Source organism: Salmo salar, chromosome 19 (assembly GCF_965601325.2).
Source record: "Salmo salar chromosome 19, fSalSal1, whole genome shotgun sequence".
Classification (NCBI taxonomy): Eukaryota; Metazoa; Chordata; class Actinopteri; order Salmoniformes; family Salmonidae; genus Salmo; species Salmo salar.
Genome location: NC_138309.1, coordinates 79,575,454 through 79,600,415, shown reverse-complemented (window position 1 = coordinate 79,600,415; position 24,962 = coordinate 79,575,454). Strand labels below are relative to the sequence as shown.

General features: G+C 44.8%; 1 protein-coding gene across 2 annotated transcripts in view; it reads left to right on the top strand.

Moving 5' to 3' along the window:
• Positions 1 to 11,531: 11,531 nt before the first annotated feature.
• The window catches only part of LOC106579655 (rho GTPase-activating protein 18), a 39,421-nt gene continuing 25,990 nt past the window's right edge, over positions 11,532 to 24,962 (top strand). Inside the window, exon 1 of one of the 2 annotated variants that reach the window (XM_014159779.3) lies at positions 11,532 to 11,789. In XM_014159779.3, coding sequence (XP_014015254.1) covers positions 11,677 to 11,789 — 113 coding nt within the window. In that variant the 5' untranslated portion in view covers positions 11,532 to 11,676. Of the gene's footprint in view, positions 11,790 to 21,534; positions 21,695 to 24,962 lie in introns of those variants that run through there. The other variant, XM_014159780.3, reaches the window with a different exon arrangement.

The following is a 24,962-nucleotide window of genomic DNA, read 5'->3' as shown; positions in this document are numbered from 1 at the left end:
CCCCTCCCCTCACCTCCCCCCTGTCTTCACACCCCTTCCCTTTCCTCTCCCCTCTCCCCTTCCCTGTCTTCACCCCCTTCCCTCTCCCCTCCCCTCCCTGTCTTCACACCCCTTCCCTCTCCTCCCCTCCCCTCCCCCTCCCTGTCTTCACACCCCTTCCCTCTCCTCTCCCCCTCCCTGTCTTCACAGCCCTTCCCTCTCCTCTCCCCCTCCCTGTCTTCACACCCCTTCCCTCTCCTCTCCCCTCCCCCTCCCTGTCTTCACACCCCTTCCCTCTCCTCTCCCCTCCCCTCTCCCCCTCCCTGTCTTCACACCCCTTCCCTCTCCTCTCCCCTCCCCCTCCCTGTCTTCACACCCCTTCCCTCTCCTCTCCCCCTCCCTGTCTTCACACCCCTTCCCTCTCCTCTCCCCTCCCCCTCCCCCTCCCTGTCTTCACACCCCTTCCCTTCCCTCTCCCATCTCCCCTTCCCTGTCTTCACACCCCTTCCCTTCCCTCTCCCATCTCCCCCTCCCTGTCTTCACACCCCTTCCCTCTCCTCTCCCCTCCCCCTCCCTGTCTTCACACCCCTTCCCTCTCCTCTCCCCCTCCCTGTCTTCACACCCCTTCCCTCTCCTCTCCCCTCCCCCTCCCCCTCCCTGTCTTCACACCCCTTCCCTTCCCTCTCCCATCTCCCCTTCCCTGTCTTCACACCCCTTCCCTTCCCTCTCCCATCTCCCCCTCCCTGTCTTCACACCCCTTCCCTCTCCTCTCCCCTCCCCCTCCCCCTCCCTGTCTTCACACCCCTTCCCTCTCCTCTCCCCTCCCCCTCCCCCTCCCTGTCTTCACACCCCTTCCCTTCCCTCTCCCATCTCCCCTTCCCTGTCTTCACACCCCTTCCCTTCCCTCTCCCATCTCCCCCTCCCTGTCTTCACCCCCCTTCCCTCTCCTCTCCCCTCCCCCTCCCCCTCCCTGTCTTCACACCCCTTCCCTCTCCCATCTCCCCTTCCCTGTCTTCACACCCCTTCCCTCTCCTCTCCCCTCCCCCTCCCCCTCCCTGTCTTCACACCCCTTCCCTTCCCTCTCCCATCTCCCCTTCCCTGTCTTCACACCCCTTCCCTCTCCCCTCCCCCTCCCTGTCTTCACACCCCTTCCCTCTCCTCTCCCCTCCCCCTCCCCCTCCCTGTCTTCACACCCCTTCCCTTCCCTCTCCCATCTCCCCTTCCCTGTCTTCACACCCCTTCCCTCTCCCCTCCCCCTCCCTGTCTTCACACCCCTTCCCTCTCCCCTCCCCCTCCCTGTCTTCACACCCCTTCCCTCTCCCCTCTCCCCTTCCCTGTCTTCACACCCCTTCCCTCTCCCCTCTCCCCTCTCCCCTTCCCTGTCTTCATACCCCTTCCCTCTCCTCTCCCCTCCCCCTCCCTGTCTTCACACCCCTTCCCTCTCCCCTCTCCCCTTCCCTGTCTTCACACCCCTTCCCTCTCCCCTCTCCCCTCTCCCCTTCCCTGTCTTCATACCCCTTCCCTCTCCTCTCCCCTCCCCCTCCCTGTCTTCACACCCCTTCCCTCTCCCCTCTCCCCTTCCCTGTCTTCACACCCCTTCCCTCTCCCCTCTCCCCTTCCCTGTCTTCACACCCCTTCCCTCTCCCCTCTCCCCTTCCCTGTCTTCATACCCCTTCCCTCTCCTCTCCCCTCCCCCTCCCTGTCTTCACACCCCTTCCCTCTCCTCTCCCCTCCCTCACCCCCCTATCCTACTGTGACACCATCTGCTGTTTCCGCTTCCACAACTGCCACTGTGTGTCACTAGGGACAAGAGACAGCACTGCCTGCACAGCCACACATTAATACACATCAATACTGCATAGCCAGACAGCAAATTCCCTGTCTTTCTGTTAAATAATTGTGTTTTTAGTAGATATGGATGATGCCATCATGTAAGCATTTTATGTATCAATATGTATGCAGTCACTACTTACTGTAAGTCACCATGTATAAGAGCTAAATGACCCCCAAAAATTATACAAGTACAATTTTGAAAAATATAAATTTGAACTGCCTTTTATGTAGGCCTATATGAAGTATTGCCTTAGTTTTCCTTTAAGTTTAGCATTTTCCTATTTTCCCACTTAACGAATCAAGAAACAGCATTTTAGTTAATTAACAATAATCAACATCTTTGGATGAGAATATGCTAGAAAACCCATTCTTTTCATGCACTGTTTGGGGTCAATGAAACCCAAACTATCCTTTTGAAAGGAGCTTTCAACTGAGTTGTCCCGTGTTTATATGCTTTTGCTATGCCACTACTGTGTTTTCCAAGTGGAAGGACTGTCAGAAAGGAAAGGAATGGTCTGGTTCCACCAACCTATAAAGAAAGCTGGCTGTAGTGCTCCTACCATGGTCCGCCATGGATACACTGGATTAAGAGCCTGTAAGGTTGCTCTGCTAAGCGATACCCTTCTGGGTTGGCTTGGCTGCACGGTCAGCTCGAGTTTCCCAGCTTCTTTCATTCACCTAGTTTCCAGCAAGTTACGAGGTGCTGCATTATCTCTTGTCTATATCACCATGGCAGTGGATCGGCCCATGTCAACCCCTAATCCCCAGAAATATGACGTGTTAATAACAGCTCTCATGCTGCAGCAGCGGCTCCTCAAACACCCATCTCTCATCATTAGGCTTACTAAAACAACGACTCATCTTATGGCATACGTTACGGATATGGTGTTCAAGCAATCAATTACAGTGACAGTAACATGCTAAGCTTTTCTGCTTAGCCTCTGAATATGTGGGGAATGGATGTGAAAATAGTGGAGGGATAGCTGCTTACATATGTCTACTCCAGGTGTCTCCATGTTCCACGGCTCCTCCGAACAGAATGTGTCAGACACAGATGTTCTGTGATACAGATATATAAACCACACAGATGTTCTGTGATACAGATATATAAACCACTCCGGTTTTCTGTGATACAGATATATAAACCACTCCGGTGTTCTGTGATACTGATATATAAACCACACAGATGTTCTGTGATACTGATATATAAACCACTCCGGTGTTCTGTGATACTGATATATAAACCACACAGATGTTCTGTGATGCTGATATATAAACCACTCCGGTGTTCTGTGATACTGATATATAAACCCCTCCGGTGTTCTGTGATACAGATATATAAACCACTCTGGTGTTCTGTGATACAGATATATAAACCACTCCGGTGTTCTGTGATACTGATATATAAACCACTCCGGTGTTCTGTGATACTGATATATAAACCAGTCCGGTGTTCTGTGATACTGATATATAAACCACTCCGGTGTTCTGTGATACTGATATATAAACCACTCCGGTGTTCTGTGATACAGATATATAAACCACTCCGGTGTTCTGTGATACAGATATATAAACCACTCAGGTGTTCTGTGATACTGATATATAAACCACTCCGGTGTTCTGTGATACAGATATAAACTCAGCAAAAGCAAAAAAAGAAACGTCCTCTCACTGTCAACTGTGTTTATTTTCAGCAAACGTAACATGTGTACATAACAAGATTCAACAACTGAGACATAAACTGAACAAGTTCCACAGACATGTGACTAACAGAAATGGAATAATGCGTCTCTGAACAAAGGGGGGATCAAAATCAAAAGTAACAGTCAGTATCTGGTGTGGCCACCAGCTGCATTAAGTACTGGAGTGCATCTCCTCCTCATGGACTGCACCAGATTTGCCAGTTCTTGCTGTGAGATGTTACCCCACTCTCCCACCAAGGCACATGCAAGTTCCCAGACATTTCTGGGGGGGAATGGCCCTAGCCCTCCGATCCAACAGCTCCCAGACGTGCTCAATGGGATTGAGATCCGGGATCTTCGCTGGCCATGGCAGAACACTGACATTCCTGTCTTGCAGGATATCATGCACAAAATGAGCAGTATGGCTGGTTGCATTGTCATGCTGGAGGGTCATGTCAGGATGAGCCTGCAGGAAGGGTACCACATGAGGGAGGAGGATGCCTTCCCTGTAACGCACAGTGTTGAGATTGCCTGCAATGACAACAAGCTCAGTCCGATGATGCCGTGACACACCGCCCCAGACTATGACGGACTCTCCACCTCCAAATCGATCCCGCTCCAGAGTACAGGCCTCGGTGTAACGCTCATTCCTTCAACGATAAACGCAAATCCGACCATCACCCCTGGTGAGACAAAACCGCGACTCGTCAGTGAAGAGCACTTTTTGCCAGTCCTGTCTGATCCAGCGACAGTGGGTTTGTGCCCATAGGTGATGTTGTTGCCGGTGATGTCTGGTGAGGACCTACCTTACAACAGGCCTACAAGCCCTCAGTCCAGCCTCTCTCAGCCTATTGCGGACAGTTTGAGCACTGATGGAGGGATTGTGCGTTCCTGGTGTATCTCGGGCAGTTGTTGTTGCCATCCTGTACCTGTCCTGCAGGTGTGATGTTCGGATGTACCTATCCTGCGCAGGTGTTGTTATACGTGGTCTGCCACTGCGAGGATGATCAGCAGTTCGTCCTGTCTCCCTATAGTGCTGTCTTAGACGTCTCACAGTACAGATATTGCAATTTATTGCCCTGGCCAGATCTGCAGTCCTCATGCCTCCTTGCAGCATGCCTAAGGCACGTTCACGCAGATGAGCAGGGACCCTGGGCATCTTTCTTTTGGTGTTTTTCCAGAGTCAGTAGAAAGGCCTCTTTAGTGTCCTAAGTTTTCATAACTGTGACCTTAATTGCCTACCTCTGTAAGCTGTTAGTGTCTTAACGACTGTTCCACAGGTGCATGTTCATTAATTGTTTATGGTTCATTGAACAAGCATGGGAAACAGTGTTTTAACCCTTTACAATGAAGATCTGTGAAGTTATTTGGATTTTTATGAATTATCTTTGAAAGACAGGGTCCTGAAAAAGGGATGTTTCTTTTTTTGCTGAGTTTATATAAACCACCCGGTGTTGTGTGAGGGGATGTCTATGGAATGATAATACTGGGGGTCTTTTTCCTATTTTTAGTTAGCTACTCTTCCTGGGGTTTATTAAGGATCCCCATTAGTTCCTGCCAAGGTAGAAGATAATAAACCCCAGGAAGAGTATCTGCTACCTTGGCAAAAACTCATGGGGATCCTTAATAAACTCCAGGAAGAGTAGCTGCTGCCTTGGCAGGAACTAAAGTGGGTCCTTAATAAACCCCAGGAAGAGTAAGGACCCACTTTAGTTCCTGCCAAGGCAGCAGCTACTCTTCCTGGAGTTTATTAAGGATCCCCATTAGTTTTTGCCAAGGCAGCAGCTACTCTTCCTGGAGTTTATTAAGGATCCCCATTACTTCCTGCCAAGGCAGCAGCTACTCTTCCTTGGGTCCCGCAACATTAAAGCAGTTATATACAATACAAAAATATTACATAACATTACATGGGGCTGACAAAATGGAAAGTGTGTGTGTGGTGTGTGCGTGTGCATGTGTGTGTGTGTAATTTGCACACAGATGCTACTTGGAACAGGAAAACCCCTTAGCTTTGGGACACAAAATATATTGACAAACTGTGTTTCCCTTTGCATTCATCACATGTACATTTCTGTGAAGAACAAAACAGACTTCCCCCTGGATCCTATACCTAAAAATAGTAAAGCTCCCTTTACTGGCTCAAATAGCCAACCAATCAGCCTGTTACCAGCCCTTAGTAAACTTTTGGAAAAAATTGTGTTTGACCAGATACAATGCTATTTTGCAGTAAACAAATTGACAAACTTTTAGCATGCTTATAGGGAAGGACATTCAACAAGCACAGCACTTACACAAATGACTGATGATTGGCTGAGAGAAATTGATGATAAAAATATTGGGGGGTTGTTTTGTTAGACTTGCGGGTTTTGACATTATCGAACATAGTCTGCTGCTGGAAAAAAGTATGTGTTATGGCTTTACACCCCCTGCTATATTGTGGAGAGTTACATGTCTAACAGAACACAGAGGGTGTTCTCCAACATAGTCCAGGTAGAATCAGGAATTCCCCAGGGCAGCTGTCTAGGCCCCTTACTTTTTTCAATCTTTATTAATGACATGCCACTGGCTTTGAGTAAAGTGTGTCTATGCATTCGGATGACTCAACACTATACATGTCAGCTACTACTTGAAATGACTGCAACACTTAACAAAGAGTTAACAAAGAGTTAGTTTTAGAGTGGGTGGCAAAGAATAAATTAGTCCTAAATATTTCTAAAACTAAAAACATTGTATTTGGGACAAATCATTCACTAAACCTTAAACCTCAACTAAATCTTGTAATAAATAATGTGGAAATTGAGCAAGTTGAGGTGACTAAACTGCTTGGAGTAACAGTAGCTAAGATGGGGAGAAGTATGTCCATAAAGCACTGCTCTACCTTCTTAACAGCACTATAGGCAAGGTAGGTCCTACAGGCCCTAGTTTTGTCGCAACTGGATTTTTGTTCAGTCGTGTGGTCAGGTGCCACAAAAAGGGACTCCGAAAAATTGCAATTGGCACACACGTACACATGGATTTTGTACTATAGATATGTGGTAGTGGTGGAGTATGGGCCTGAGGGCACACAGTGTGTTGTGAAATCTGTGAATGTATTGTAACGTTTTAAAAAATGTATAAACTGCCTTAATTTTGCTGGACCACAGGAAGAGTAGCTGCTGCCTTGGTAGCAGCTAATGGGGATCCATAATAAATACAAAATACAAATATAGACAAGCACAGATTTAGATGACTCACACAGCAGAGCATGTCAGATGGGCTGTGGTTTAATAGCAATCAAAACCATTTGTCTGAATAATTTATCTGCTGGCTCACAATTTGTGCTCTCCATGACACGTCAACAAAGACATTAATATTCTCTCCACCCGAAAACGTTTGACATTTTATGCTGCCTGATCGAATAAATCTCAAGAACTGAGAAATGAACGTAGCTGGCCTAAAAACACATCTTGGAATGTACATATCCTCATGTCCTAAAGTAATATTTTCCCCTACTTTATTTCAAAAGTCACTTGTTGGTACTTTACAGTAGGGTCATATTTGTCTATGTTGGCAGCTTAGTCTGACTGAGGGCCACTGTCTCAACGATTTATCATGTCTGGGGCTTATGTTCGGTTTTCTACACTGCCAGTTCTCTCAACACCCTTCCATGCACACACACACACACACCCTTACACACACACACACACACACACCCTTACACACACCCTTACACACACACACCCTTACACACACACACACACACACACCCTTACACACACCCTTACACACACACACACACACACACACACACACACACACACACACACACACACACACACACACACACACACACACACAGTCAGCAGCTTGTTCATCTCCAGCTGTCCTCGACTTGAGGCCCCCTATCATTACCCACAAACCACTGCCTCGTACAGGGCAGGGCGACAGACGGGTCGCACATCAATGGACATGTTTTTACTGAGGATTTGCTCAGCCCTAAAAGGAAATGTTTTGGTTTGAATTAATGAAGGGGATCAGTGAGGCTCCTCTTCGCCTGCTGGGACAAAATGGGGGAGGTTGGAGGTAAACAAAACTGGCTGAAAGCTAACGTTACACCTTGAGACTAGAACAGGTTGAGTTACCGCAAAACACCAGATAGCATGTTTGCTCTACAGAACATTTCTTTTTTTACTGCTCCTCATCGTCATATGGCTTTCAGTGCCTAAAAATGTTGCTCTATCCTGTTACCCGTCGGATAGCAGAGATGAAATACCAGGATATAAAAGACTGTCTCTATCTGCCATAGATACACTGAGAAACGTTGAAATTATGTTACACTTTATCTTTTCACTATCCCCAATAAGTCAACAAGGTAGATGCCAATCTTTATTGCCCAAGACCTTTGAACTTCATCAGGATGAATAGAACAAATGTCTTAGGAAATATGATGGGAGCTCGGAAACAACCAAGGCTACTTCTTTTCCAGTAACATCAACTGGGAGTCCTGCCATCAACTGGGAGTCCTGCCAAATCCTCGGATTGTCAGATAGGACGGCTATCTATCCACCTAAATGGGATCTGTCTACAGTTCACATTAAGATTTCAACAGGAATTATAAGGGTTGTTGTGGAGGCTGGGGTGGCTGACAATTACAATGTATCTCAATCTACAGTGTCATTGAAGGTATTGCAAAAATGATTAGTAGGATTCCTTTGTACAATACTGACTCTCGAGACACCATAACTTCCAGTTGTTACATGCATTCCGATGACTGTAATACCATTAATGATCCTGTTGTTTACTCCTGCAAATAGCACATTCATAGGCTACACTGAATCTCTTCAGAGGGACGCAAAGATGGAGGCTCTTAGGTGAATGAGGAAATATGCCTATCAGCCAACGATAGTCCTCCAGTTCCCTGAATTCCCCTGCGTAGGGCCTCAGTTATGTAAGTCACCGGGTTACGGGAGATGTGTTGTTGGGTTCTTTTTTTAAATCCGTTCGGTATTGTTTTCACAAGTATGTGGTACGTTTAAAAAAACTGGTTACACTTGTAATGCAGCCAGTCTTTCATTCAAAACCTGTAATTGTGCATTCATTTGGATTGTAAACGTCTCTCATCACACAACCATTGATTCAAAATATACATCTATTGTGAAATGTAATGAGAACATTGGTTAAATCACCAAAACACAACATAATGATATTTTTTAAATGTTGTTGTTTTAACTACGAGTTAATCCAATAGCAAACAATGCAACATACGAGTTTAAAATCACCCTTAGAAGTTATGAAAGTAGTATGCTACAGTACTATAAATTACAGTTTTCCCATTAGGCAATAGACTTACCCAACAAATCTATAATTTCCATAATATCTTTCCAATGTGTAATCAAAGGTGTGCTCAATGAAGACATCCTCTACAAGCATATATGCAAATAAAATGTTGTTTTTCAGATATAATCGCAACATAGGTGTACTGTCTGTAATGAAATGTAAGAAATTAAATTTAAGAAATTAAATGAATGAAAATAAAACAATGTTTAGCACGCATTCATTTGCATCAAGCCTGTCTTGAGCATTTGGCCATAAATTCTCATCCACATCCCAGTGAATGTCCTCATTGTTCATGCACTTCGGGAAAAACCTTTTGGCAGCGTGAATCCAAGCTTGACATTGGTCTGCATTGATGTCCTCGCATGCCCATCCATGGCCAGGAGGGTGGCACATTCATGGGGATGGGACGGCGCTCGTACACCTTCCACCTCCGGGCTGTAAAAAACTCCTCAATAGGGTTAAGGAAAGGAGAGTATGAGGGCAGGTATAGGGTCACGAATCGGGGATGGGCCCGAAACCATGCCTGAACCACCTGCGCATGGTAGAACCTGACATTGTCCCACACAATGACATAGGTGACCCCTTCACCTTGACAGGCCTGCTCAATTTCCTTGAGAAAGTGTGCAATGTTGTAGGATCCAAGTAATGGCCTAAGTCCTACCACACCATCTTCAGTGATAGCTGTGCACATGGAGATGTTTCCCTCACGTTGTCCAGTCACTTGGATGGTCGCCTGTTAGCCGATGAGGTTCGCCCCTGGCGTAGAGTTTTGGCCAGGTTGAAGCCCGCTTCATCAACAAAGATATCCGGGTGATGGTTCACAGCAAAATCAAGCACCATCACTAGGACCTAGGACCTGTCTGCTAGACTGACATGCCAAGAAGGCAGAGCAACGACCTATCATGGACAGACCTCTTCCCATTTTAGCAACCATTGAGCCTATATGTTCCGACCATGACAGCTTGCTATCTAGGGATACACCCAGCAGTTTAGTCTCCTCAACTTGCTCAATAGCCACATTATTACGTCTAAAAGAGGTTTAGCATTGAGCAAGTGATTTGTCCCAAAGATTATGCTTTTAGTTTTAATGATAAGAGAATAACATGAAAAATATTGTGAGCATTGCATTGTGAAAGGCCATTACTTTATATGAAAGGTATTTCTAGATGAAACACTGATTAGGTTTGGTGAAAACGTTACCGTGTGATTTTGTGTGTTGTACTTATCAATTGAAAATGTACTTAACGTAAAAAAAATAAGCTTTTTGATGATCTGTTTTTTGTACTAAGAGTTGTGAACTTTTACTGCCGACTTGTGAAAATAGTACCAAAGCGATAAAAACATTTTTTTAATCTAACCCCTATACTATGTAGTGAGCGTGGAGACGCTCTCCCTCCCAACAGAAATGCCAAAGCACAAGACACCTGTTAACCCTTTAGTTTCTATTCAGAACATGGCAAAGCGCCAGCATTACTCAGTTGGGATAAAAATACACACAACGTGCTGAGAAGATTCAGAGAAGATTCAATTATAACTTTTTACATTGTTACAACAAACGGCCAAGGTTAGCTCATAAGAAATTACTACTTAATTTGGTAGAGATGAATTTAGTTCATTAGGGCTGTCTCCCCATTGTTGAGGTCTGTACATTTCAAATTGACCAGGTTGTATGAGTTATACTGTATGAATTCACTGTTGGTCACTACCTATCAGATCAGTGTGCTGAATGAGGGGAACCACCCAACATGGACCTCTCATCATGACACCATTGGACAGATTATAGGCTATGCAAGGCCCTGTGTTTTGTGCAATCATGTGACAAAGCAAGATTTTATCCTGTATTTTAAACCTTATACAGAAATGAGAATTACACCAAAAATGAAAGCAATTGTCTGAGGACAGTGCTGGACCATCTGACTTAAAAAAGAAAAGGGGACAGTTTGATGAACATCTCTGAATAAAGGTTCAAATCCAAGCATGTCACATTATTGCACAAAACACAGGGCTCTAGATGTCACTGTTGGTCAATAGCATTGACACAAAGGTTGCTACCTATCAGGTAACTTGTGTGAGAACGTCACCACTCCTTATTCAACTTGTATGGGATGGTAGAGACTTCCCCCATTACCTGAGCTCTAGCAGCACAACGACAGTGATTGGGGGGAATTCATTAGTCGAATTCCATTGCCAAACGTTTTGTTTGACATTTACTTGAGGAACCAAACTGAAGCAAACAGAAACAAACTGTGAGGGACCTTGCTACATGAATTTTTCCAATAGAAACTAGAAATGTGTAAAACATTTTCCATTTGGAGTAAATGGTTTCGATTGCAAACCGTTTTGCAACAGAGGAAACGTTTTTCAAAGGAATCTGACTAATGAATATTCTTCTGGTGAGGTGGTCCGTTTCTATAATCTCTCAACTGACTGAATGTAAACAAAGCAACTATACACATACAAACTTAATGAAGATGGGGAAGATGGAGACAAGGGGGCATACAAAATCACCACTGACCTTTCAAATTCTGTCACTCAGTGAATGCTTTTATTTAGCTATTTGGTTTAGAACAATACAAGGCTGAAGAATGAGATAAAATAAACACGTTTAATAATGTTGACACTTGCCCAAAGGCCTAATTCATTTACATATGGAAGTGAGATGTTTTATGCAAATAAGCCCAACTTCCAGTGGGTCGTACTCGCTAGCCAATGGTGTCGGGTTTCACCGCGAGCAGGCACGACATTAGCAGCGGTCGATTGCTTCATTCATTTACTGACAAGAGTAGCGCAGCGTGTGCCAATGCAAAGTAGGCAACACTCAACCCCGCTAGGCGCTTACTTTGGTATGATATTTCGGCGGTGAGCGATGGAAATGAAAGACTCATGCAGTGTAATTTTAACAGCATACCATTCATATGCACCGTCCAGGATACATTTGGTGGATGAGGGCTATGCGCCTCCAAGACACTCTCCTTGCAGGTAACTAGCACTTTGGAAAAGCTGCAAGATAAATAACAAAATATATGTTAGCTGTTTGTTAGTGTGTATCCATTCAAACAAATAGTACTGGGTAAAGCGCTTTGAGAGCGTGGGAAATTGGGACTTTAAATGATAGTCTCTGCAGTCAGAAGTGTACTGCCTTAGCGGTGATGGTGAGTAGCCTAGCTCTATACAAAAAGCTTTGAAGATGTTTATGGAATTGTTGCGTTGGTTTCTGCATAGCACCACATACGGTATGTGACACAGTTCTGACAGGATTTGAGCATTTCTACATCAGGAAAGCCTGAAACCCCAAAAATGTTATCTCAGATTGAGAGAATTGCCAGAACATAGAAACAAACTTGGTAGGAAGCATGTTTGATGTTTTTTTTTCATTTGAGTCACAAACCATTTTTAAGAAAATCATGATGAAAGTGGTCATTTTAATCCCTTTAAGACCTATAAGCCTACATGCCTCCTGTAAAAAAATGATGATTAATTAACTGTACATGATAGACATATTGGTGTCAGTGATAAAAGATGGAGTATGTCAAGATTCAGAATTTGTTTTACATTAATTTATTCAACATAAATATTCACATGAATGTCTCCAAAGTACCCCTTTTTAATTTAGTTTATTTTTAGACATTGTTTTTAACAACATACTCTACAAGTACCTTACATTTCCAGAGTGGGTGTTCTGCTACTTTTGACGTTCTGATCCAGTTTATGACCACCACAAACACGGTGAATGGGAAAATGGATTCAAAGGAAACTCCCTCTGCAGGTGATTGGTTAATGACCTATTAGTAATGGGCGAGTTGTTTTTTTTTTTTTTTTATGGCCCAGTGCCCCCGGTGGGTGGAAATGTTCACTTAAGGACCAATGGAAGGGTCTAAAATGTATAAATTCCGCCCACCCGGGCCATGCAAAATTAACTTGCCTATTGTTGAGATGGAGAAGTATAGCTCTGGCTGGGTTGACTTTCAGGTGAGTCAAACAAAATACTCAATTTGCAGGCAGTCACTTGGCAGGCACTGCACAGAGCACAAGGGGACATTTATAAAGCCGATTATGTCTGGGTACGGCCATTGAACATAACAACTGTAATTATGTGTAATTATAAATACCTATTTTTTTTTTATATAGACACACACAAACAAAAGGGATAAGAAGTTGTTCAGGTTTCACCATGTCTCCAGTGGTGGATTTAACAAGCGAATCATCTAGGATTGCGTAGTCGTATTCATTAGGGCGCACCGTAGCAAGACATTTTGCAACAGAAAACAAAAATGTGTGTTTGTTATTGGACAAGTTCCGGTAGGCCTTGTTTAAGTGTGTTTTCCTCTGTTTTGTGCCTAGTGAATATGACTGTAGACTGATTGAACTGCCAGGTCACCTCACCTAGCTGTGTGTATGTTAAGGTTGGCTGTATTTTACTTATTTGGCAGGGCTACACTCATCTGGCATTGAACTGGAATGTTTGATGGAGTCCTCTGTTTGTTATGGTTCTGTGCTGTAAATTTAGACTTCACACAAAATTTCACAGCCTCTCTCCTCCATTCTAACCATTAATTCATTACATTAAGGGAAATATATACTACATTAGACCTATATAAATATTAGGATAAAATAATATAGATAAAATATCCTTATACAATTCTTTTTAAAGACTTAAGTATCTAAATCTGTTCTTGAGTAAGAAATGAACTCTCACACGCCGTTGACTAGATGTTCTGTTATTTGAACACTTTTTTTCTTTAGAATTCACTCTATTTCCAGTGATATGTGAGATGCTGTTGGCTTGTACTGTAGTAGGTACGATACGGTCTATGGTCTGTACTGACCGTATGTTCCACTGTGTTGCCCCACCTGAACAACCTGAGAACATCTGTCCTCCCAGCATGCCCAGTTGTGGCCAGTTTGCCCAGACGCTCCGTTTGTTTGGCTACTTGTCCCGTGTGTGTACTTGTGCGTGTCATTGACGGGTGATGTCAGCCACGAGCTACCCAGAGTCAGGCACCGACAGGGGAGCCAGCCTCTTTTTGTGTTGGAGTTTACCCTTGGGATATTATGTCTTCTCAGTATTGCTTCTCAGTATTCATTTACGTTGAAAAACATATTTTAGTGTGAAAGATGATCAAATGTTTCTGTTGGTGAAATTGTTTGAATATTTTGGTGAATATAATAATCTGATGGCAGTAACGTGTTAAGACAAAACGGCCACATGTTTTCACATGGAATGATGCTTTGACTACCAGTACAAGGTTAGATAAGCATGAGGAACATGGTGGTTCTCTCCCTCTGCTGTTTATACAAGGGTATCAGAACAGACAGTAGGCAACATCACTTATAGTAATGGCCCTTATGATGTACGTTACAGTACTTTCACTGATCAGACTGACATGATTACAACTTTCATCCAAAATATGAGCTTGTTTTACTCCAATGTTTGTAAACAAAGTTAATGTAAACAAACACCGTATAGCCTCAAATTTCTAAATCATGGATGGTCAGTCCTTGCATCCATATCTGTCTATGAATTTGAGTGGTTACATTTCTGCAGCCCCATCCTTAATTATTTTGTTGTACTTTTACCCCTTTTTTTTTCTCCCCAATTTCGTGATATTCAATTGGTAGTTACAGTCTTGTCCCATCGCTGCAACTCCCCTACGGATTCGGGAGAGGAGACGGTCGAGAGCCATGCGTCCTCCGTAACACGACCCTGCCAAATCGCACTGCTCGCTTAATCCGGAAGCCAACCGCACCAATGTGTCGGAGGAAACAACTGGCGACCAAGTCAGCTTGCAGGTGCCCCCCCCCCCCCCCCCCCCCAGTGTAAACTTGAATGAATAAAAACCGATATAAAGTATGTATGAAAGATAATGGAGCTATATATTATTTTTATAAGATCATCTTTGAGAACTAACCAGCCCCAGAATATAAACCAGACTGTCAGGGAGAATCTAAAATGTCATGTAATTTTGTTATGTTTGAGTCACTCAGATAACATACGAGTACGGCAAAACCATAGCAAAAATGTGTAGAATTGCAGGAAATTAGCTTTAAAACCGCAAAATGTAAAACACGCTAACTTTGCCTCCACTGCTTCAATCCTTGAGGAAACACTGAAATGACAAGTCATCTGAAGATCTGAGCAATAACTTTAAGGAAGGACTGAAAGTTTGTCTAAGAACAGAATTCTCTCTGGAATCAGGTTTGCCAGATTAACTGGTGACAACATCAGGACAATTCATTGACATTTGAAGGACACACTTGCTGCTTCAGTTGTTTAAACTGTTCTAGTCGTATTTTATCCAGGCCATTAAAGCCTGTGCTTTTGGGAGTGGGTTAATTTATTTTAATGAGAGCTCAGCTTTCTTTATTAATTAGCCCACTTCATTAATCATTTGACCCATAATCTCAAATGAATCTCCCAATCTAGCACCATCTGAAGTGATTGTTGAGTCAAAGACTCTTGATTGTAGAGGGCACAGCTGGTCACACCACCACGACTGATGATAAAAAACAGAAGTGGCACAAAATAATTGAACACAGAGAAATCATATGGACGCAGAGGGGATTCACCTTCACCACTCTGAGAGCGCTGCTGTACACTGGGACCATGTGTCTCTCACTCCCGGATGACATCATTCCCACAGGCTAGAGCTGTGTGTGTGCGCACGCACAATCATGCACTCTGTATTTTGGCGTGTGTGCACCTTTTTGATGTGTGTGCTGACGTTCGTTTCGGGACCGGCACGTGGGTTTGTGCATTTGGGTCACCGGCAGGATTATTTTCAAAGCTTATCCTCCATTGAGTTGTCAGACACACAATGGTAACCCTTGGCACACGGGTGTCTCCCCATGAATGTGCCTATTGTAGCTGGTGAAAGACCGGCTCTTCGCTGTCTTTCAACCGCTTCTGTGGTATTGTGTTATTGCTATATTGGTATGGTATTGCTGTGCTGTTAGGCTAACGAAGATGTTTTGGAACAAACACGACTGAAATCTATAAACATCGATATTGGGTGACTGTTTATGGGTGGCTATTTATGGGTGACTGTTTTGGTGGTTTTGAAAGACTGTTTGGAATGGATGAGTAGTTACATGTAGGATTTCTGGTTTTTACATTTTTGGTTATTGGCAATTCCATGATAACGGAGACTCAGATTTTTTTTGCTTTAAAATATATGCCAAACAAAAACCATTGATTTTCAAACTCTATGCACAAGGATTACTTTAAACAATTTACACGGAACATTTCACAAACACATTTACTAGAAGTACTGTGCAGATGCATATTTTGCTAACAGAATTACAGTAAAATCTCCCTCTTTAAAAAAAAAAAAAAAATTATGCGACCACGTTTTCCAAAGTCTCTTGGGTCTTTTTTTCTCATGGAATTTACCATATCCACATTCAGTGACTTAACTTGTGAAGTGTGTTGATGTCACAGGAGAAGTCTGTTGTGGATGGTAGCTTAGTCTGTTGTGGATGGTAGCTTTTCTATAAATCACTTCCCATTTCACTATAGCGTTTTTACGAGGAACTACAGTGAACAGCCTGAGGAAGTTGTTCTTCTGCCTGACTAAATTGACCAGCGAAACCCATTTGAGAGTAACCAAGAATTTTCTGTTTCCATCGACACATTTTTATCACCTTTTTTCATGCACCTGTGACGTAAAATAAATGGGAAATGCATGCCTTGTTGAAATGGAAATGTCACTGTGAAGCAATGCAGTCTGTTATTTTGTGGTAAGGAAGATACACTTTGATTGGCGGGTTAGTCAAGTGTGCCCATTTATTTCTGACGTCATACAGCTCAGTACTTTTATCACCTAGTGAGTGAACACGTCCCCAAAAGGCACTCATAACCTAACAGGTTTCAAGGAAACCACAATGGAAAAAAGGTCTGGTAGTTCATAAAGTACACAGAGGGATTATCAGAAACGAGAATAAGGTTACATTTGTCTCTATAACCTGTCTCCTTCCCTTTATCTACACTGATTTTTGAAGTGGATTTAACAAGTGACATCAATAAGGGATCATAGCTTTCACCTGGTCAGTTTGTCATGGATAGAGCAGGTGTTCCTAATGTTTTGTCCCCTCGGCAGGTTAAGTGAACTGAATTGTAAGTAAGTGTGCATGCGTGCGTGGTTACTGAAACTGTGGTGAATTTGAACTTTACCACTTAAGATGTGACCAAAACAAAGCACACTACTCAAGTACTTCCCACATTGACTCAGTGTTGACGTAGTGGAATTGAAACCACCTTCCTACGGTGAAGATGTTGGGACCGAAATACCTGCCGTAAATCCTTTTAAATAACATTTACATTTACATTTAAGTCATTTAGCAGACGCTCTTATCCAGAGCGACTTACAAATTGGTGCATTCACCTTATAATATCCAGTGGAACAACCACTTTACAATAGTGCATCTAAATCTTTTACGGGGGGGTTAGAAGGATTACTTTATCCTATCCCAGGTATTCCTTAAAGAGGTGGGGTTTCAGGTGTCTCCGGAAGGTGGTGATTGACTCCGCTGTCCTGGCGTCGTGAGGGAGCTTGTTCCACCATTGGGGTGCCAGAGCAGCGAACAGTTTTGACTGGGCTGAGCGGGAACTGTGCTTCCTCAGAGGTAGGGAGGCGAGCAGGCCAGAGGTGGATGAACGCAGTGCCCTTGTTTGGGTGTAGGGCCTGATCAGAGCCTGAAGGTACGGAGGTGCCGTTCCCCTCACAGCTCCGTAGGCAAGCACCATGGTCTTGTAGCGGATGCGAGCTTCGACTGGAAGCCAGTGGAGAGAGCGGAGGAGCGGGGTGACGTGAGAGAACTTGGGAAGGTTGAACACCAGACGGGCTGCGGCATTCTGGATGAGTTGTAGGGGTTTAATGGCACAGGCAGGGAGCCCAGCCAACAACGAGTTGCAGTAATCCAGACGGGAGATGACAAGTGCCTGGATTAGGACCTGCGCCGCTTCCTGTGTGAGGCAGGGTCGTACTCTGCGAATGTTGTAGAGCATGAACCTACAGGATCGGGTCACCGGCTTGATGTTAGTGGAGAACGACAGGGTGTTGTCCAGGGTCACGCCGAGGCTCTTAGCACTCTGGGAGGAGGACACAAGGGAGTTGTCAACCGTGATGGCGAGATCATGGAACGGGCAGTCCTTACCCGGGAGGAAGAGCAGCTCCGTCTTGCCGAGGTTCAGCTTGAGGTGGTGATCCGTCATCCACACTGATATGTCTGCCAGACATGCAGAGATGCGATTCGCCACCTGGTTGTCAGAAGGGGGAAAGGAGAAGATTAATTGTGTGTCATCTGCATAGCAATGATATGAGAGACCATGTGAGGATATGACAGAGCCAAGTGACTTGGTGTATAGCGAGAATAGGAGTGGGCCTAGAACAGAGCCCTGGGGGACACCAGTGGTGAGAGCACGTGGTGCGGAGACAGATTCTCGCCACGCCACCTGGTAGGAGCGACCTGTCACGTAGGACGCAATCCAAGCGTGGGCCGCGCCGGAGATGCCCAGCTCGGAGAGGGTGGAGAGGAGGATCTGATGGTTCACGGTATCAAAGGCAGCAGATAGGTCTAGAAGGATGAGAGCAGAGGAGAGAGAGTTAGCTTTAGCAGTGCGTAGAGCCTCCGTGACACAGAGAAGAGCAGTCTCAGTTGAATGCCCAGTCTTGAAACCTGACTGATTAGGATCAAGAAGGTCATTCTGAGAGAGATAGCAAGAGAGCTGGCCAAGGACGGCACGTTCAAGAGTTTTGGAGAGAAAGGAGAGAAGGGATACTGGTCTGTAGTTGTTGACATCGGAGGGATCGAGTGTAGGTTTTTTCAGAAGGGGTGCAACTCTCACTCTCTTGAAGACGGAAGGGACGTAGCCAGCGGTCAAGGATGAGTTGATGAGCGAGGTGAGGTAGGGGAGAAGGTCTCCGGAAATGATCTGGAGAAGAGAGGAGGGGATAGGGTCAAGTGGGCAGGTTGTTGGGCGGCCGGCCGTCACAAGACGCGAGATTTCATCTGGAGAGAGAGGGGAGAAAGAGGTCAAAGCACAGGGTAGGGCAGTGTGAGCAGGACCAGCGGTGTCGTTTGACTTAGCAAACGAGGATCGGATGTCGTCAACCTTTTCAAAATGGTTGACGAAGTCATCCGCAGAGAGGGAGGAGGAGGGGGGGGGGGGGGGGGAGGAGGATTCAGGAGGGAGGAGAAGGTAGCAAAGAGCTTCCTAGGGTTAGAGGCAGATGCTTGGAGTTTAGAGTGGTAGAAAGTGGCTTTAGCAGCAGAGACAGAAGAGACAAAATGTAGAGAGGAGGGAGTGAAAGGATGCCAGGTCCGCAGGGAGGCGAGTTTTCCTCCATTTCCGCTCGGCTGCCCGGAGCCCTGTTCTGTGAGCTCGCAGTGAGTCGTCGAGCCACGGAGCAGGAGGGGAGGACCGAGCCGGCCTGGAGGATAGGGGACAGAGGAAATCAAAGGATGCAGAGAGGGAGGAGAGGAGGGTTGAGGAGGCAGAATCAGGAGATAGGTTGGAGAAGGTTTGAGCAGAGGGAAGAGATGATAGGATGGAAGAGGAGAGAGTAGCGGGAGAGAGAGAGCGAAGGTTGGGACGGAGACTTGGAGGGGAGTTGCAATGAGATTAGTGGAAGAACAGCATCTAGTAAAGATGAGGTCAAGCGTATTGCCTGCCTTGTGAGTAGGCGGGGAAGGTGAGAGGGTGAGGTCGAAAGAGGAGAGGAAAGAAGGAGGCAGAGAGGAATGAGTCAAAGGTAGACGTGGGGAGGTTAAAGTCACCCAGAACTGTGAGAGGTGAGCCATCCTCAGGAAAGGAACTTATCAAGGCGTCAAGCTCATTGATGAACTCTCCAAGGGAACCTGGAGGGCGATAAATGATAAGGATGTTAAGCTTGAAAGGGCTAGTAACTGTGACAGCATGGAATTCAAATGAGGAGATAGACAGATGGGTCAGGGGAGAAAGAGAGAATGTCCACTTGGGAGAGATGAGGATTCCAGTGCCACCACCCCGCTGGCTCGATGCTCTAGGGGTATGCGAGAACACGTAGTCAGACGAGGAGAGAGCAGTAGGAGTAGCAGTGTTATCTGTGGTAATCCATGTTTCCGTCAGCGCCAGGAAGTCTAGGGACTGGAGGGTAGCATAGGCTGAGATGAACTCAGCCTTGTTGGCCGCAGACCGGCAGTTCCAGAGGCTGCCGGAGACCTGGAACTCCACGTGGGTCGTGCGCGCTGGGACCACCAGGTTAGAGTGGCAGCGGCCACGCGGTGTGGAGCGTTTGTATGGCCTGTGCAGAGGGGAGAGAACAGGGATAGACAGACACATAGTAGACAAGCTACAGAAGAGGCTACGCTAATGCAAAGGAGATTGGAATGACAAGTGGACTACACGTCTCGAATGTTCAGAAAGTTAAGCTTACGTTGCAAAAATCTTATTGACTAAAATGATACAGTACTGCTGGCTGGTGGAGTAGGCTAGCTAGCAGTGGCTGCGTTGTTGACTTTGAACGTGTAGCTGGCTAGGTAACCTCGATAGTTTCAGTACTACACCTTGTCATGATACAAAGCAACTTTGTAGCTAGCTAGCTAACATAACACTAATCAAGACGTTCCTTGTAATGTATTTAGTTTCTACAATGCTGCTCGTCGGTAATAGTTGGCTGGGTTAGGAAAAATGGCGTCGCGGGGGACGGAAATAGCTGGCTAGCTAACCTCGATGGCTGGCTAGCTAACCTCGGTAATTACTAGACTACACAATTATCAAGCTATGACAAAGACAACTAAGTAGCTAGCTAGCTAACACTGCACTAGTCAAATCGTTCCGTTGTAAAGTATTACTATCTACAGCGCTGCTAGTCGGTAACGGTTGGCTAGCTAGCAGTGGGTTAATGATGACTAGGTGTGTTGACTAAGTCTGGCGCCGCGTCGCGGCTGGCTAGCTCACCTCGATAATTACTCAAACTACACAATTATCTTAGATACAGAGACAGCAAAGACAACTATGTAGCTGGCTAACTAACACTAACACCACACTAATCAAGTCGTTACGTTGTAATGTAATAGTTTCTACAGTGCTGCTAGTCGGTAGAAGTTGGCTAGCTAGCAGTGATGACTAGCTAGCTAGCAGCTAGCAGTGTTGACTACGTTAGGAGGACGAAGATAGCTAGCCTCGATAATTACTCAATTACTCTAAACTACACAATTATCTTTGATACAAAGACGGCTATGTAGCTAGCTAAGAAGAATTGCTCAGATCAAACAAATCAAGCCGTTGTAATGTAGTGAAGTGTAATATTACCTGTGGAGCGAAGCGTAGTGCGACTGCTCGCTCCATACCTGAATGTGCAGTGGGATCATTCTATATGAATTCAATAACTTTCTGACTACACATCTTTTGATTTCTACAATGGGCAAACATGTATGTAAGGTTTCGTTCAAATCAAATCAAGTTATTGAATTCATATGGAACCACCCAGTGATAAAATGTGATAGGTGAGCAATAAATAGGATGATGACTGAGACAAATGAGCGAGTGACTGCCTGGTCTGGCATTTTTGGCAATGCTGCCTGTCCACATTCCACTCCTCCGCTCTCAGGTAGGACTGATTGAGAGATGGATGGTACAGCTGTACGTGCTGACTGATGTTTAGGCATTCATCAGCTTCCGGAGGTAGAGAACCAAGCCATCCAGAACAGCTGATCTACTTTATTGTTGCTCTCCATACCTGAGGGGCTTGGGACTGGAGAGAGGAGCTGATCTACACCTATAATGGCTGTAATTTTATACCTGAGCAGATTATGACTGGACTGGAGAAAGACTGATCTACTCTGCTGTATTTCTATACCTGAAGGACTTTGAACATGGAGAGAGGGGCTGCCACTATACACAAGTAAACAAACATTTTTTTTCTTCATGTAACCTTTATTTAACTAGGCAAGTCAGTTAAGAACAAATTATTATTTCCAATGACAGTCTACCGGGGAACAGTGGGTTAACTGTCTTGTTCAGGGGCAGAACAACAGATTTTTACCTTGTCAGCTTGGGGATTCGATCCAGCAACCTTTCGGTTACTGGCCCAAAGCTCTAACCGCTAGGTCACCTGCTGCCCTGTAACCGGTGTGAAATGGCTAACTAGTTAGCAGTGTGCTCTAGTAGCATTTTGAATCGGTGGCATCACTCACACTGAGACCTTGAAGTAGTTGTTTTCCTTGCTCTGTGAGGACAAGTGGCTTTTGTGGAGTGATAGGTAATGATGCTTTGTGGGAGGTTGATGTGTTTAAAGGGTTTCTGGTTTGAGCCCAGGTTGGGGCAAGGACAGCGACGGAAGCAACACTGTTACACCTACACACACAGATTATTATAGAAGCTGTTCCGTCCTGATAAAGGGGAAGTGGTTGGACACTTGACAGCGACTCTATTGTAAACCGTTGCGGGTGAGCGGCTGTTTTATCAGCTGAAGAATTGTTTATTTGCTGTGCAGGATTTATTGTTTTACCATTCTATGCTGCATGTGAATGATCCATTACGCAATCCTTCCTCCCATGTCTGTATTCAGAACTTTGATGTTAGGAATGTAGTTTTGATTTTACTTGAATTTGAGTTAACTGACTGATGTGACAGGATTACTGGAACGACTTCTTAAAAAAGAAAATGACAATAAGAAAATCGTTATTTGTGAGACTAATGGCTACTTTGTACTTAGATCCATTTTTCATGGAGAGATGTTGGTTGTCACTGTAGGGCTGACCTTTGGCTGTAAACAGCCCCTGAATTCATAACAATGTAAAGATGATCTTCAACCAGAATAAATCTGTGGATAATATCAAATTAACACGATTATCTCTCTAAAGCAGAAAAAGAATACGGCTGAAATGAGTGTTGGCAGTATGTGTGTCAATTTCGTCCTCTTTTCACTGCCTCTTCCTACAAGAATTGCTTTGTGTAGCATGGCAGGAAGCAGTGGGGAGACTTGTGAATTTGAAAGGGAAATGATCACTATGGAGTTGACAGACGCTCTGCTCTCTCTTTCACACGCGCACACTGTAGTCAGTTACTTTGACTATGTTGTGTAGTCCACACTGAGATGGGGTTGGACATGCTAGCCTGACAAAAACAGTAGGCACCTCTCATGGTTGAAAGGCTTTCAAAGACTGTGGATGTGTATTTATGTAACAGAGACTACAATAGAGACTCTCAAGCATCATTTGATGTTCTGAATCTGTTTGGGCTACAGATGGTCACCTGTTTGGGCTACAGATGGTCACCTGTTTGGGCTACAGATGGTCACCTGTTTGGGCTACAGATGGTCACCTGTTTGGGCTACAGATGGTCACCTGTTTGGGCTACAGATGGTCACCTGTTTGGGCTACAGACCTGTGCCCCAGCAAACAGCAGCTCTTTTAAAACTAGGAATGTTGTCACCCCAAATGTCATTCCAGGGTTTATTTAACCTGTTCTTTTTGAGCCTGTTGGCCAGATGTTAGATTTCATTTCTATTGTATGTGAACTCTTTTTAAAGTCTGTTTTTAGTTTACTGAATGCACTTGGCTAGGTTTAAAGAGCTCATGTGCCTAACTTGATAGAAACTTCCAGTGTAGTGAGGGAGACACTATCACGGTGCTATGTCATTCTGGTAGGATGTCTGCCTGCTTGAACGTCAATAACTCTGATACATATGAAAATATGAAATGACCCAGGGCATCGATACATCACTCAGATGCACAAAAACAATATAACATTACAAAATGGGTGAACCTTCCCTTTAATGTTGTCACACTTACAGTGCATTCGGAAAGTATTTTGGTTTTCCACGTTTTGTTACGTTATAGCCTTATTCTAAAATAGATTTAATTGTTTTTCCCCCCCCCTCATTAATCTACACACACTACCCATAATGACAAAGCAAAAACAGGGTTTTATACATTTTTGCAAATAAAACCCATTTAAATCTGAAATCTCATTTAACATAAGTATTCAGACCCTTTACTTTGTCGAAGCACCTTTTGGCAACGATTACAACCTTGAGTCTTCTTGGGTATGACGGTACAAGCTTGGCACACTTGTATTTGGGGAGTTTCTCCCATTCTTCTGCAGATCCTCTCAAGCTTTGTCAGGTAGGATGGGGAGCGTCGCTGCACAGCTATTTTCAGGTCTCTCATGAGATGTTCGATCGGGTTCAAGTCCGGGCTCTGGCTGGGCCACTCAAGGATATTCAGACACTTGTCCCGAAGCCACTCCTGGTCGTTGTCCTGTTGGAAGGTGAACCTTCACCCCAGTCTGAGGTCCTGAGCACTCTGGAGCAGATTTTCATTAAGGATCTCTCTGTACTTCATCTTTCCCTCGACCCTGACTAGTCTCCCAGTCCCTGCCACTGAAAAACACCAACACAGCATGATGCTGCCACCACCATGCTTCACCGTAGGGATGGTGCCAGGTTTCCTATAGACGTGACGCTTGGCATTCAGGATAAAGAGTTCAATCTTGGTTTCATCAGATCAGAGAATCTTGTTTCTCATGGTCTGAGAGTCCTTTAGGTGCCTTTTGTCAAACTCCAAGCGGGCTGTTATGTGCCTTTTACTGAGGAGTGGCTTTCGTCTAGCCACTCTACCATAGGCCTGATTGGTGGAGTGCTGCAGAGATGGTTGTCCTTCTGGAAGGTTCTCTCATCTCCACAAAGAAACTATGGAGCTCTGTCTGAGTGACCATCGGGTTCTTGGTCACCTCCCTAACCAAGGCCCTTCTCCCCCGATTGCTCAGTTTGGCCGGGCGGCCAGCTCTAGGAAGAGTCACGGTGGTTCCAAACTTCTTCCATTTATGGCCACTGTGTTCTCGGAACTTCAATGCTGCAAAAATGTTTTTGTTACCTTCCCCATATCTGTGCCTCAACACAATCCTGTCTCGGCGCTCTACGGACAATTCCTTAGACCTCATGGCTTGGTTTTTATCAACTGTGGGACCTTATATAGACAGGTGTGTGCCTTTCCAAATCATGTCCAGTCAATTGAATTTTCGACAGGTGGATTCCAATCAAGTTGTAGAAACATCTCAAGGATGATCAGGATGTACCTGAGCTCCATTTTTGAGTCTCATAGCAAAGGTTCTGAATACTTATGTAAATAAGGTGTTTTTGTTTTTTAATAAAGAATGCTTTCACTTTG